At 43.5% G+C, this 16,563-nt stretch overlaps 1 protein-coding gene across 1 annotated transcript in view; it reads left to right on the forward strand.

Annotated features, from left to right (window-relative positions):
• Nucleotides 1-1,662: 1,662 nt before the first annotated feature.
• HTR3B (5-hydroxytryptamine receptor 3B) overlaps nucleotides 1,663-16,563 on the forward strand; it is a 126,355-nt gene continuing 111,454 nt past the window's right edge. The window contains exon 1 of the mRNA XM_085646778.1: nucleotides 1,663-1,785. Within this exon, the coding sequence (XP_085502904.1) occupies nucleotides 1,743-1,785 (43 nt within the window). The 5' untranslated portion in view covers nucleotides 1,663-1,742. The remainder of the gene's footprint in view (nucleotides 1,786-16,563) is intronic.

Raw genomic sequence — 16,563 nt, forward strand, 5'->3', positions numbered from 1 at the left:
TTGGAGCATATTCCACTGACTTAACTTACGCATAAATCACTCTCTGTGTAAAAGGAACTGCACACTCCTATATTTCTTAGTTATTGATGAGCCAGCATCATGCGCTACCGACATTGACTCACCAGCATATCGTGTCCAGCTTTGACACCAGCACCTCGAATGCCCATTAGTGCCCATTAGCGAGAAGGAGCACCTTGAATGCCCAACATTGACACACCAGCACCCTGAGGACTCATTCATGTACCAGCAGCCTGAGAACCCGACATTGACCCACCTGCATCTGAGCACTTTAGATTGACCCAACGCACCCAGTGAACCCGTTAATGACTCGCAAGAAACTTGAGCACCTGTCGTTGGCCCACCAGCACACTGACCATCATAAACCTGTTTGCACTCGACATTGTCCCGCCAGGACCCAACATTGATTTGCCAACAACCTTTTCACCTGACACAATGTCCCAGCACCTGTAATTTCCGATATTCCCCACCAGCACACTGAACGCCCAACATTGACCACTCATCACCCTGAGCATCTGACGTTGACCAGCCAGCACCCTGTGCATTCTACAGTGACTTGCCAGGTCCTTGACCATCTAGCATTGATCAGCCAGAACCCTAGGCACTGGACTTTGACCTGATATCACCCGGAGCACCGGACATTGATCCAACAGCACCTCGAGCACCCGACAGCACCCGTGCACCTGACATTAACCTTATAGCATTATGCATGCTCATCTTTGACCCACCAGCACCACGAAAGCCCTGGTGCAAACACCCAAGGCTTGGAGGCAGGGTCGGCTTTAGTGCTGGTGGCGCCCTGTGCTACAATTATTTTGGCTCCCCACACTCATGACCACCTCCTCGGATTCTCTCACTACCACCAGGCAAACGTGTCCCTCATCTCTCCAATCATAAGTTGTTACTACACTCAGCGCCCCACTCTGAGGTCAGAGACCCCCTCTTCAGGTCAGCGCCCAGTGCGGCCGCACCATTCGCACTGCCCTAAAGACGACCCTGCTTGGAGGTCAGTGCAATCTCAAGGCGGCCATTCCTAAATATGCACTTGCTTAAAGAATTTGAAGCAGGTGGCACTCCTAAGTGACAATTAAATTCTCCAAATGCTCTGACGTGACATCCGAGGGTTCACGTCTACCTAGTAAAGTTGGAAATGCTTTTTCATTAACATCTTGGTAAGGAATAAAAGCGCGGGAAGTTCTTCATTTTTCAGTCCGTGTTCATCAGAGGCGGGCAGGCTTCCATTAGCAGAGTAATTCAAGAGCGCAGTAACTGCCGTCAGATTCCAGGGCTGCTGGTGAAAATCTCTGATTTAGAGATGCCATTTCGGCGCCAATTATTACTGGAATTAGCATCAGCCAAACCAGCAACCTCGTAGCCCCAGGTAAGTGCACGAGAGGAAACGGCATTAGCATTGTATTTCCAAGCCTCCGGGACGCGCCTTCTGTCCCATTACTCACGCGGAACCCGAAAGGGAAGCCGAGGAAATGTAATCGAATCTGTAATCGGAGTCCACAGTGGAGGGGCTGGTGGTGGCCTCCCAAATACAGAAGAGGGTTGTTAATATTTCAGGTATGGAAAACGCACGCTAATAAAGAAATTTGCACGTTCCTTGACGGTCAACGCCGGCCGAGACAGCCACAGGCACTGGCAAAAGAAAACAACGAGCGGAACCACACCAGACCTACTCAAAACCATCAAGGGACCCGAACCTGCTTGCGGTGACGATGCCCCCTCACCTTCTGCTGGTGGTCCTCGCCTTGGGCTCAGGTAAGGGGAAGCCTTTACTAAAATAGTTGCACATAATCCATACCGCCATATTCTTTTGCACAGAAAAAGACAGGGTATGCTCAAACTGCAAACTCTATCCCCGGGTGTCCATTTGGCTTTACTTAGAAAGACACTTTAGGGTCGGCTGCTCGGGAAGGCGGGATTCGCGCGTTCCCTGAGGTGATTCAAGACGCCGATTTATAGCACAACAACGACAGAATAACAGGGTCGCCAAACCGCACTTCCTTCCTTTCTTGTGACCCTCGGCTAGTGTCGGTATTTCTTTCTAAGGGCATTTTATGTACGATACAATCATTCTATTTGATGTAAATATGCGTCTAAAAATCGATTTAAAGGTTTAAAAAAGAAAGAAACCACTTCAGGTAATTTTTCAAAACCAATGATATGTAGATTAAATACAATTTAATTCAAAAGTGGGTCCCAACTCATGTCGACGGGTGCATCAGGATTAAATATGTAAATTTTCTATATTGCACGCAAGTAAAGACAGTGCTGGCTTTGTATATATGTAATCACTGCAACGTTGCTGCGTTTAGCACTTATGTTAAAATGACTCTTTAAGGCAAATAAAACCTAATTAAATGTCAGCTGGTCAAGGGGGCGTATGTTAATGATTTCCATTAAGACTTATCGTTGGAAAATATATTGTATGTACAAACTCGAGAACTGGGATCCGATTCCTCTAAGGGAAGGAGGTTTAGAACATTTGGATCAGCCAAAACCAGTTGGAGTTTGCTTAAACTAGCTGACAAAAAGCAAAGGTGTGTTGACATTGAAGAAAGTACAATCCATGGTCATCCTCAGAAGATGTGGGGTCTACAGACTTAGGAAACAAGAGACCGGAGTTCTAATCACTGCTACCTACCAGACTAAACGTTGTGATCCTGTGCAAATGATTGTAGTTCTGTTGTATAATACCTTGCAAACAGGTCAATTCGAAGTCTATAATGAACATTTATAAATGCATTAGGGTTAACTTTACCCAACTCTCTCTCTCCCCAAAAAATACAGGAATTAGAAAAGATGCTTTAGGCTTTGAAGAAAGGGTACGAGTTGTACACTGGTGTACGTTTTACACGTGTTCACCTGCACTGGTTACTCACTTGTCTGAGACTGCTTGGGATTTTATTGATCTGAAATGATGTATATTTGACTTTTGCACCCCCATACCATGTCCTCTTACCATATGTCAGGATTTACCATCATTAAGCCTGGTCCCACATTATATGAGTGAGAGCACCTTCAGGCCGTGCATGCCCACAGTATGACGTGAGTTACTACCATAATGCAGGGCCAGCATTATAGCAGAAACAGTGCCAAGGATGTTCACAATTTGTCAAGAATTGACACTGTTGTGAGATAGACGTCTACGATCAGATAAGCATTACCAACATTCTACCTGGGTGAACATTCTGCCAGGGTTGGACACTATAGTGCACTGGATTTCCAAATGATGCTAACAATTGCCACCATACTCCCATGGCCTCCATTATGTGCTGCATGGGCACCATTGGACACTGGATGGACACAATAAGCCAAAAACTACCACTGTTCTATCAGAACCAGCATTATACCAGGGAAAGGTACTCATTCTAATTGCCACAATTACACCAAGGCCAGCATTTTACCATGAGCTAAAAATGTGCCAGGGATGCCCATACGTTCACTCGAATTTCTACCATTGTGCCAGGGCCAGCATTTTGCCAGTGTTGCGCAACATGCCATGGACACTCACAGGTTGCCAAGGTATGCCAACGTTACGAGATGGTCTGAATTTCAGCAGTAGGCAAGATCCCATGGATGTCTGCACGCTGCCAAAAGTTACCATGATTGTACCAGGATCAGCATTTTACCATGATGTGCACTATATTTATATTCAATCCTATGGATGCCCACACGTTTTCAAGAACTACAACCACTGTGAAAGGGCCAGTATTTTACTAAAGTAGGCAATGCACAGCCTCCCATGATAGGCACACGTTGCCAAGACTTACCACCATTTCACGAGGGACCACTTTTTACAATGGGTGGGCACTGGACGTCCTCCCATTGATGTCTGCAAGTTTCCTCCAAGTGTCATGTATGTATGTATATGGTATTTCTATAGCTCCAACTAAGCCAAAAGGCAGCAGAGGGCTGTACATGGTCAAAGGCATGCTTCAAGTCGGTGAGTAATAGATGAGGAACCTGAGTTGTGGCTGGTTAATGTGCTGTGATGAATGACCACCATTGTGTAAGGGCCAGCATTTTGCAAAGGGAGGGCATCATGCCATGGGTGCCCACAAGCTGATAGGAAACTCTTCCTTAATGGACATGCTAACAGGCTATGAGAAGTAAGCCCTAGGCATAATCCCACGCATAAACTTAAACTGCCAAGAAATTCCACTGTTGTGTCAAGGGCAACTATTTGCTATGGTGGACAATAGGAATCATTGGACGAATGCCCACCAGTTGCTGGAAATCACTACAATTCTGCAAGGGACGGCACTAATTAGGCCTGGCAATGGGCATCTCCCCAGGGATCCTCAGAAGTTGTCAAGAATTACTGGAATGGACGAGGGATAGCTCTGTACAGGTTTTCACAGTGGACATCATCCCATGCAGCACCACAAGCTGGCAGTAATAACCACCACTGTGCAAGGGCAGCATCTTACCAAGGGTAGGCAATAGGAATCAACCCATGAATGAGGGCAGGCAGTATTGGACTAACCGCTCTGGCATTCTGGCACAGCCAGACTGGCCAGCTTGAAAGGGCCAACATGCAGCCTGGGTGTTTTTGGGCGCAACACAGCCCACAGGGAAAAATGAAAAAGCCTGCAAACTGACCCTTTCACGCTGGCCCATATAGCAGTGGCCTAACTGCCCAAAAGGCAAGTCCAAAACTACTGACAAGATGGCAACAATTACTACCATTGAGCAAAGGCACCATTTCTGTGAGGTGGACAATGGGCAAAGCATTCTTACACACATCCATGTGTGCACACATGTACACTTCTTAACACACAAAACAAACGTGCCTTTTTAGAACTTATGTATGGCTGACGAGCTGCTGTCCCTCACCTCGCGCCAGTAGGCCAACGGCTGCTCTTGGTCAGTGCTTCCACCATAGCTGAAAAGGTTTCAGATTACTGTGTGTGACATTTTCGAAATTTCGGTGTAATTATGAGTGACCTTGCAATGACTATGAGTGACACTTTCTCGCAAGAAAAATCAAGCAATTAAGAAGAGGAAAACATAAATATTAGAAATGACACCCATCTGAGCAATAAGAAACTCTAAAAACTTAAAACCGCTGCTAAGCACCCGAAATGGAAGGGCACTAACCAACTTGACACATAGAGAGCAATGCCCCCAAACAGGCCCCTTGTTACTAGTAGAAAGTCTCATCTTCCACGCCTGCAACAACACCAGAGTGCACATTAGTGTTATTAAAATGTTAACTGAAAGTACAGAGAAACGCCACTAACAACAGGACAGCTCTGCAGCCAGCCAGAACTTGACTGTAGTTCATGTAAAACTACACAACATTCGGAATGACATAATATTGCGGATGTAAAACAAATTAGAAAACAAAAGATAATGTTAATTTTCTTCTAATTCTTTTATGTAGTATCAAAGATGTGATCAAAACATTTCATAATGGAAAAGGTCAAGGGTTCGTAATGTAAAAAAATATATTTCCTAATAAATATTAAAATTTCTACCTGAGAAGCAACAAGGTCCTTTACTTTGCCTTGAGGCGTGTGGGGCATCTTTTTGGGAAAACAATCACAATAGATTCGTCTAAACAGTCTGGTAGGCGACACAATGGACGGGAAACGAACAAAAAATGAAATTTACTTGGGCATATGTCCTTGGCAGGTGAAATATCCAACTGAACTCCATACATTTTTATTTTGATGTAATTACAAGCTTTAAAATGAGTATATATTTATAATTGCATGTTTTCATGTATTTATAACTGAAAACAGTATTTACATTCTTGTAGAGTCTTAAATAATTGACTAGAAATGATGGAAAAGGTTGTGTAAAATATTAAAACAATGAAACAAGAATTATGTCGCTAACTTGTTTTATGAAATTAGTAGACTTGATAACGGTGTTTGAATTGTAGATTTTTATTTAATTTCTGAATGAATTTTGAAATACTCTGCACTCAGTGGTTGAAGCGCATTAAGAAACGTATGGCAACTGGTGCTGAACGCAATGGGGATGAGGTGAATGAGCGCGGGTGCTTGGTCCAAGATTTGGCTAAAAAACACAAAATATTCTGTAACTTTTTTCGGTCTTAGACGTTCAGGTTACTATACATAAAATAACACACACTTTTACTAGTTAATGCACTGCACCAGAGAGCCACAGCATTTAATCTTGGTTGGTGCAGTGGAGAATAGTGACTTGTGTATGTTTAGTGCCACAAGGTCCCAGTCAGTGATAGAAAGCACTGTGAAAATGTAAGTCATTATTTTAAACTTGCGTTACACACAGTGTAAGAAACACTGCTACAATATACGCAAAAAGGTTTAAGATGAAAAAGTGCTTCCAAATAAAGATTTTAGTAATGCTTAAAAAGTACACAGTGCCAGTTTTTAAAACATGTTTTTTAAAAGCACACACTTCACAGCATAGCTGGTAGCTCCCTTATAATGCCTACCAAAAAGAATAAATGTATGTCATAAAGAAGCAAATGTTTTTATATAACTGTCTTTTAAAAGTATACACTTCATAGTTTAGTTGGTATCTCTCTTAGAATTCCTCCCAAAAAGAATAAATGTGTGTCATCAGGAGGCTTCAAGTGATTCAATCAATTAAAGCCAATACCGGCTTCCAAGCACCATTTGCATTTGCAGATTGACCAGTTGCACACGTTTACATTTCTTTCAGGGAAGCAGGCACCCTGGCAAGAAGGCTTGTTTAGCTGTCTTCCCTCCCACGGTTTCAGTCTAGTGCCTTGAGACCCTCACGGGTGAGTAGCGTACTTACAAACCCCTGATTGAAAGAGACAGTCCTTGTCTTACACTTCAGCTGTACCATTTCAATGATCGGAATGGTTGTCTTTTCACAAAAAGTTGGGGAACTGTTTTTCTAAAACTAAAAAAGTATGGGCATATCATGTCCCTCAGATCCTCTCCAATTAGACCACTGTCTACACGACACCAGCCGCGGTCGGAAGTAGGAGTTCCTGCAGGGCGGTGACGTCGGGAGGGGGAGGGGCAGGGTGGGGGGTAGTAAACTATGGATTACGGAGGTTTACAGTAAGTAAACATATAAATTAATAAAACGAATTTCGTTGCGTGCACTGCATCGCATTTGGGGATGCAGTGCACGCAACGAAATTCATTTTATTAATTTATATGTTTACTTACCTGTAAACCTCCGTAATCCATAGTTTACTACCCCCCACCCTGCCCCTCCCCCTCCCGACGTCACCGCCCTGCAGGAACTCCTACTACCGACCGCGGCTGCACGACACAAAGATACTTCAGAAGCTGTAATCCAAATGGACTAGTCAACTTGAAAGGTCATGTGAAATGGTGTCTTCATCTTCACCAGTGGCTCTTTTCAGGAAGGGTGACCACCTGACATGGAGGCCAATCCTGGACAAGACTTTAAAAGATTCTAGACAACGAGTCAAAATTCAGGACAAAAATTCAGGACAAAGGGTCAAAGTTCAGGACAAAAACTCAGGACATGAGGTCAATTTTACTGACACATCAGCGGAGAGGCCATACCCCACTACTTTATTGGTGCATTTATTTACAGTTTTCCACATGGCACTACTTATTCACTATGGCCTTTATGGGATTGCCTCTAGGTATTCTACAATCAGTTGCCACACTATGTCCTTGTTCAATAGTAAATTAATGCCCTTGAGCAGGGTGTCAAGGGCATAATCACTATCCAGATTTAATCAAATGTTTCTGGAGAGAAAACAACAGCAAAATATTGATTATGTTGCTAAACCTTTTAAAAACCTATCGCAAACAGTTTGGGAAACGTTAAGGTAATTGACCATCTGCAGTGATGTGGGATAAGCTACTGGATTTACGTGACGGTGTGTGGGAGAACAGCCGGCCTCAGGGTTGTAGGCGCAGTCTGTTGTAAGTTGACATGTGCTATTTGGTAATAAAGACAGTTAAAAAAAAAAAAAAAATTGACCATCTGCTAGTTTAGACAAGTTGAACAAAAACATCTGGCTCCCCTCAACCTTCAGTCAACGTTAAACCTAAAAAACAAATGAGGCAGAGCAGATGGTGTAGGCAACAGTCTCACACCTAATGAAAGGATGTGGGGAACCCACAACTTATCAGTTGTCTCCCAGCACTAGAGTAAGCTTCCAGGACTCTACATTTAGCTCAGAACTTGGAGCCCAGAATTCCAGACAGAATAGAATCGAGATCAGATGGGAGATCTACAGTAACTGATTAAGAGGGTTGTTGCTAAGAACCAGACAAATAAGGAAGAGAAAAACAAGGTGAGACAATTCCCCAAATTGGACAAAATGGGCCCGTCATGAGTATCGGAAAGAATTGTGTACCTGGGGATTTGCCTCAGCAGAGAGGAGAGAAACAGAAGAGGCACTGTCAAGTGGTTGAACAAGCAGCTCCCACCATGGAAAACTCTTGCGGTACAGTGGTCTGCTGGTCGTCATTGTGAAGGGTGAGCAGGGGATAGGCGAGGATGGCTGTGCTGGGCAATTACCTACTCTGTCCATGTCTTTAAATTGTTCTGCAGTTGAGCCAAGGCCAAACCAGTGATCTGGCTCATCCCAAAGTGCCACAGTACACATGGAATCTTCAAAATATTTGGGATGTAAATTACACAAGCAAAATGTAAGAACATGAAAAAGATTTTGTAATGTAAGAAGTGCTTCTTTAGCATCTGGTTGTGTTTTCCCATTTCCCCCAAAATTTGAACCCAGCTTAAATGGGGAATCAGTTACCTTTCGATACCAAGGGATTAATATCTACCATTACCCCACTGAGTTGCAGGATTGAAATCTGGGCAGAGTTTGCGTTTTGGTCTTCTCTTCCACGTTCAGTAATGGGTCACATGTCACTAATGAAAATAGTGTTGCTACCCCAGTTATTGTATTATTTTGCAAACCTCATTCCTTCTTCAGGCACCTTAACACATCCTATGTCTGATTTGGGGTCTAGGGCCCCACCGGGTAGCTCTTTCTACTCTAAAGCGACCCATGACTGCGGGTTGATTAGCCCGTCTGGAATTAGAACAACATTATTTAGCTGCCCAGCTCCAATGGGTGTTTTGCTGGCTTTCTGGAGCCCCTTTTGTTTGACAAAAAGAGAGATAACCCAAACTAGTTCCAGGGAACAGGGTTCTTAAAACAACTAAGCAAGGAGGTAGGTATAGCTTTGGGATCTAATAGAAAATATTGATTGTCTGTAGTGAGTAGGGTTGCAATAGGCTTTGTGTTTACAATTGTTTAGGAATCATGTTTAATGACACTGCTATGTATTAAATGTGTTTTTTTATGTATTAAAAAATAATATACATGTTCGGAACGTTTTTGAAATTTTAAAGAATAGTAAAATTATTTTTAATTAACAACAGTGTATGCATTGCATTTCAGTTTGAATTTGTACCTTGATTTGGAAAATGGATGCCTGAGGAAGTGGTGAGCGATATTTTGCGTTATGTGAGGGTTGCATAAGAATCCACAGTACATTTATGTGAATAATCTGTTGTATGAGTGTGTTTTCAAGGGACCTACCTCCTTGCTTAGTTATCTGGAGCCCCTGCCTTAGACGGGGTTTACCCATGAAGGCTTTAAGGAGATATTACAGCACTACTCATTGTTTCCTACTGACCATTCTACACAACGCCACCTGGGGCTATTCCACCCAGTTTTCCCTTACCTTACTAAAACCCGTCAACCCACTAACACAAAGAAACCCTACGCTCCTGAAATACCTTTGCTAGGCATCCCCACTCACACAGAACAGCTTTGCTTAAGGCAGTTCTGTCAGTGGCATGTCGCAGGTCTCTAAAAATTGGGGTATTGCTTTGTCGACGGAGAGCTACTAGATTTCCGAACCCTTATGACAGAGTAGAGTCTTCACGGGGGTCAATTCCTTTCTTATGAACACCTCAAACAATCATTAAATGCCCTATTTCATGTCAGCCACTTAACACCGACCCCCACATGCAGCGTACCAGATGCTGTACACCATAGGGACTTGTGGCAAACTGATAAGATCAGTGTTCAGAGATTTCCTGCAACATAGAAACCACTACTGGACTTCTCTCCATACTAACTGGGAGACTGACATGGCCAAACCCCTGCACAATGCAGACTGGGCTAAAATACGCATATCTACTAAGATATAGCACACTTTTGCTCTCTACTTGCTCTGGCACACTCTATGTTGCCTAGCACCAACTCAGGCACCCTTGCGTCATGCTGCAAGGATGCCTGCATTAAAGGCAGGATTATTTTTGTGCAGGAAGGTATACTCAAGAGGCAATTTCCACTTTCTATGAGTGATGCAAAATGCATCACACATAGAGAAAGTTGCAAGAAGAAATAAAGATATATCTCCTTGCTACATGTCTAGCGGGAAGGTGCACCATCTCGGCGCAAAGTGAGGTTTACAAGTCTTTGTAAATCTGAGTTTGCATCAAAATACATGGATGAATGCACTGGAATGCCCATGCTCCACTCATGTAATGCCTATGAGATACAAAGTACCTCAGGGCAGCTCTAGGAGCTGCATTGAGTTACTTTGTACTTCCTAATCATGCAAAGCCACACAAATCAACTTTGCATGACTTAGTAAATGCCAAAATGGATTTTGTGTTAGGGCTGTGCCACAAAAGTGACACAACCCCAACACAGAATCTTACTTAAATCCGGGCCAAAATCTTTTGCAAAGTGGGCCCTGTCAAGTTTTGGCCTATATGAAGGATAAATTGGGCATACCTTTTTTTCCCAACAATAAATGTATGTAGGAAATATAATCTGGATCTGTAGTTTAAAGAGTGGTTTGTACAAAGGATTGTAGAGTATTTTTAAACTTCACAACTTTGCGTAGTGCTAAGCTGCTTGTGCAAAAAAGGGCATATGAGTGAGAAACCGTTTTCGTTGTTACTTAAGGGTGCTCTCTATCACAATGAATGTGCAGTTCCAAGTACAGGCGACAACCTGAGCCTGAAAACAGTGCATTAGTGAAAGGTGGACCAGCTGTTTGAAGCATTAAGTCTGTCTTTCACTGTGCAGGCCACAGGATGCCCGGCAGGATACTACCTGGGTTCCAGATGACTCCAGGTGATCTCTTTGCCTCCTTCAAAGGGGTGCCCTCAGTGTGCCCACTGACTATGTGACACCTCTTTGTGGTCTACAATCAGTGCCTCCTAATGGCCTGTTAATCTCGGCACCTGTATCTGTAACAAGGTGTGGAAAAGAGAGGGGAATGAGGGAACTCCCCTTTGAGATAGCGCTGGCATCCTGCGTGTGCTGGTGTGTTTTGTATTTCAGAGGTGGCTCTGCAAGCATCTGTGGCCCCTTTTGTAATATTAAAGTGCCCCAGTGGCTCAAAAAGTGGGCACACACACGGCATTTGTGCCTCCTTGGGGACTTTTTATAATATAGCTCAGGGTCCATATTATAGATTTGGCACACTGCATTTCTCTTTCTCACAACATTAACTGGGTGCACCGGGTGCAGACTTGGTCAGTACTTCCTATCACAAACATGCACTATCCCCACCACAGAGGCTAACTTGTGGTGCCCTGGGGGTAGTGCACTAGTGAAAGACTGAGTGGCTATTTGAAGCTGCAGATTGTGATTTAAAATGCAGATGGCCATCGGCCTGCATTTTAACCTCTTCAGTGCCCATGACGAGATAGTCTCGTCATGGAGCACGGTTGCGCTGTGCCCATGACGAGACTATCTCGTCATGAACCCCACCCACTAGTGCAACGCCCGGCACAGGAGGGGGAAAGGGCGTGGCACTGAAGGGGTTAAAGGGGGACAAGCATCCCACCACAGCATGCAGTGAGGGACTGCACCCACATACAAGGGGGGTGTCCAGGGGTCAAACAGACTGTACACCACCTCTCTGTAGTGTTTAGTTAGTGCTTCCTTGACAGCTCATTTGCCTCAATGCCAGCTTCTATATTACAGCGTGAGCACATAGGCAAACTGTTTGGGGCCACACCCCTATCACATTTAAATGAGAGCTACAGCGCAATCTATATCACAAAAGGGGTTGCCCAAGCTTCTGCAGCCACTTATGTAATATCAAAGTGTCCCGTGGGCTCCAAAATAAAGCCACACATGCCTTTTGTGCTCCTGAGGCACTTTTGATAATACCAGCCCCTATAGTTAATTGAAACTTTGCATCTGAGTTAAATTCTTACAGCAAAAACAATAGTCAACATTTGAAATTTAGAATTTTGTTCATTTAGGGGTTGAAGTTGTTTCCTCCCATTTTTTAGTTTGTGTGACAGAGATCCTTCCCGACCATTCCCTTTTCCTCATTTAATCAAATCCCTCCTTTCATGTGTTTTTTGCTTCCTGTTGCATTTTTTTGTTTCTGTGCGTCAAGTGATATTTCAACATTCTTCTTGCCCTGAAATTTCACTACAGGCGCTGTATTATGAATACGGAGCATTTTCCTTGTTTGTGTCATGACCCACCTTTCAAAGGGTACGCCATGTGCAAACAACGAAAGTGTGCTGGATTACAAAGAATGCACAGTCCGCACAGCAACCTTGAACTCGCACAGCTCTGGGGGCAGCGCATTCAAGTAAATACGAATGAGGGAAAGCCCTCTCATGATAACACTGGTGCTACAGGTCCGCCAGTGTTATCAGTATTACAGAAGGGGAAGCACAAGCGTCTGCGGGCCCTTCTGTAATATCACTGTGCCCCAAGTGGCGCACAAAGTGAGTGCACGTACCCGTTGCGCCCCTGTGGCACAATGTATAATACAGGCCCTGGCCGGAAACCCACAAAATATTTTTATGTTTTTGCTGCTAAACAAGGCTTCTTTTTAGCCAGAAACAAAAGGACAGGTAAAACAGCTTTCGATTTTTATGCAGTTTGGCTTTGACAGTTTTTTTGCTTAGCTAGGGAATGACCTTAGACTGAATATTTTAAATAATTGTAGGATTCCTATATTTGATGGTCCTTTGCACATTCTTGTCCTTGAACTTTGCACCAAATGCACTATAAACATTGTTGCACTTTAGCACTATGCAAAATGGTTGCAATACTTTAGTTACATTTGTCAAGATGCTTTTTTAAATTCTTTATTTTATATTCATTGTTTTTATAAAAAAAATACATGGTGGGACCCGAGGAATTGAGTAAAAATTTAAAATTGCAATGTTGTCCAAATATATTTGTAGCATTGACCAAAATGATATTTAAATCTAATACATACCTAAAGACTTTTGAACTCTGTTTTTTTAGAAAGTCACAATGCTGGGATGCCCCAAGGGTATTGGCTTCCTGTTGCAGCCCATTCAAACATATGCAGACAAAGATTCATAGACAACTGCTGAAGACAGAAGCACTATGTGTTTAAAATGCACCTATTCACACAGTACATTAGGGCTGTGTCTATCACCTTTTGCAAGGTGTGACAGCTGTAGACAGATACCTGCTCAATTATCAGCGCATTCACTCATTGAATTCAGGTGTTCGTTAACCAGTGTGTCAGATACTCATGCAAAAAAACACAAAGATAATTAATGATCCATAATCAAGACTTTCAGGAAGGAGATGTAATTCAGTTGCTAAACTGCCTACTTTAGATCTTGGGTAGCTAGGTTATATTGCCAGCCTCAGCACTGACAGAACAGTGTGTGATTCTTGGTGCATCACTTATGCCTAAACATGTAAATATGTCAGATGCAACATTAAATATCTGAAAAGTTATTGTGTAATTCAAAGTTGTGAATCTACTCTTCATGTACACGATCTTGTAAAATAATGTCCTACTCTTCCATCACTTCCCCTTAATCTATAACACTCAGCAAGCTAAATTCACTCACACACATACTCATATGTGTTCTCGCATACCACCTGCACCCCTGCACGCACACGCACACACACACACACGCACACACACACTCACACACATACACCAACCCATATCAAGTTTTGCATTACCCCTGCCACATCAAATTTAATTTTCTCTTTTGATCTGTGTAGATGTTTTCTCATAAGAGCAGTGTTTTCCAATCATAAGCCAATATCTCTCAAAGGAGAATTTGGATACAATTACAATGAATTCTCCAGACCTGCCAACTCACATGGGGCCCCCAGCGGCCCATCCATATGGACTGAGGGGCCATGACCCCCACCTTTTTCCTGGCACGAAGAGTGTCTGTCAGGCTGAACAAAGGTCAGTCTGACAATCTTCTTGTTCAGATCAGGCAGCCAGGGGCTATACATGCACTAACTGCCCAGGCTCCTGGCTGCCTGAGCTGAACTTTGCCAGGCTGAAGGTTTCACAGCCTTGTGGGCGTGACCTCCTCAGCCTTGCAAAAGTGCCTTGAGGCCTTCCTCCTTATGACGAGTGTTATCGTCACTCATTGCCTCGGCCTGGGCTCTTCAGTTTTAAGCCCTGGAGTACCCAGTGCAGAGTGCCAATCAGTGACACCTCGTCTCAGAGTGGGGGCAGTCTCACTGATCCCATCCCACTCTGTGACGAGGTTGGGACTGCTACCTTGCCCTCATTGGCTGACCTAAGGTCAGCCAATGAGGGAAGGCAGCGGTCCCAACCCTCCTGGGACTTCTGAAGCTGTCCTATTGGAGAAGTGCATTTAAGATAAGTTTTATGTTTTTTTATGTTTGGTGTGTGTGTGTATTTATGAATGTATGTGTATGCATTTGTTAGCAAGTGTTGTGAATGGGTGTGTGTGCATGTGTGAATGAATGCCTGTGAGTGATTTGTATGTGTGTGTGTGTGCCCCCTCACCCCCCTCCCTGGTAAAATTACCGGCCGCCACTGCATGGTGCCACTGTGTGTCACACAATATTGGCTCCCTTTACATGGTCACCGGGTGAGGAGCAAATATCACCTAGAGACAGGAAAGACAAGCTGGAAAACCGTTGCAGTGAGTGGCTTTCCAGCTTGTCCTTTGAGGCTTTGACCAACCGATAACTGTTAAGGGGTGTCAAAACACCGCAGGACGATGGTAGCAGCCTCAGCATATTTGTTGTTGTTTTTTGGAGAAGTGGAGGCTGGTGGGAGGAGGGGGAAGTAGTGCCTTTTAGTCATATTTCAGTACTAGGCCCCATCCCCTCCAAGTCCCCTCCCCTCCTGGGATGGTGAACTTTTTTTAGGGGGTGGTCTGATCTTTTGCATCTTCTAAAAGGATTCACCAAAAGCACCAAAAGCACCAGTCTGTACTATATATATATATTGAGGCTATTAGCTAAGACTGACTGCAGCTCAAAGTGATGCTTAGCAGCAACCCATAATATTAAAAATAATGGGTATTGGTCAGGCCGCAAAGTTTCGGATCCACTTCTATGGATGCAGAAGTCTTCATGAGCCTGCATTTCATATAGTCTGCATTGTCTCATTTAATGGGTGCGCCTGTGCAGACTGGTACAGTGCAACAAATTACCTCCAGGGAAGCCGTAAATTCCTACCTGCACTGAGCAGTGCATTGATGAAAGGCAGAGTGGCTGTGTAAAGCAACCAGTCCACCTTTTACTATGCAGCCGGCAATGCGGCCTGCATGCATTTTAAAGGAAGGTCCTCGTGCAGGCCAGTGCAATATGTGACTGCGCTTGACTGCAGGGAGGATGTTTGGGGATCCCTCTGACATTTGTCAGGCTAATTGACCCAGGAGTTGTATATCAACTTCCATGGCCGTTGGCCAGCACTCACATTGACGGCCCCCCACAACAATCCAAACAGAGGGTGAGCTGTTCTGAAAAGCCATTAACCCCTTTGCTTTCAGTTAACAGGCTTACATGGTGGTGCTTCACTTTTACATGACCAGCTATTACCTCAATAGCCTCCTCAGCATGGATGATGTTTGGGTGGCATTCGTTCTGCAAAGTCGTGAAGAGTCTATAAAGCACAAGGCCGAAACGCATCAACCTACATCTTCCAGGATCAACAACTAACAAGAAGAGAAAACATTGAATCTAAAATATTTTGATTGTCCGATTACATTATCACAGTTTCACACAATTTTTTTGTTTACGGCATTAGTAGTTCTATTGAGATTTTTGATGTCTGAGACTGTAAGATAGGAACCAACGGGTAGGGGTACTAGAAAAAAATTGACTGGGCAGCCCCAGTGTTTTCCATAGAAATATAAATATGTGCCACTTGCCACATAATACATCATCTTCTGCATAATTTGAAGATTTAATAAAGATGTGGTTAAAAAAGTATTAAAATTGTTGCAAAAGTTTCATGCGTGGTGACCGAAGTGTACCCCTGCCCTGATTGCCCAGCTGTAATGGTACCTGGAATCCGGGTGCTGGTTTTTGTTTTAATGGATGAAAATGAATCATGTGTGTGCACCATGAGAAATGAATTACAAAAGAGATCTCAGGCAATTAAGTATAAAAATAAGGTAGAGGGCACATGAAAGTACAAAAAGCAGAACAGTCTTATTGATACAAAAATACAAAAATTATTTTAATCTTATAAATAACAGTCATTATGTCTTGATGAATAATTATTGGCAAAAAAGTATACAATATATCAATAACATAATACTACTCATACATACCCATGCATAGATCCACTTCACCCC

Source organism: Triturus cristatus, chromosome 3_2 (genome assembly GCF_964204655.1).
Source record: "Triturus cristatus chromosome 3_2, aTriCri1.1, whole genome shotgun sequence".
Lineage (NCBI taxonomy): Eukaryota > Metazoa > Chordata > Amphibia > Caudata > Salamandridae > Triturus > Triturus cristatus.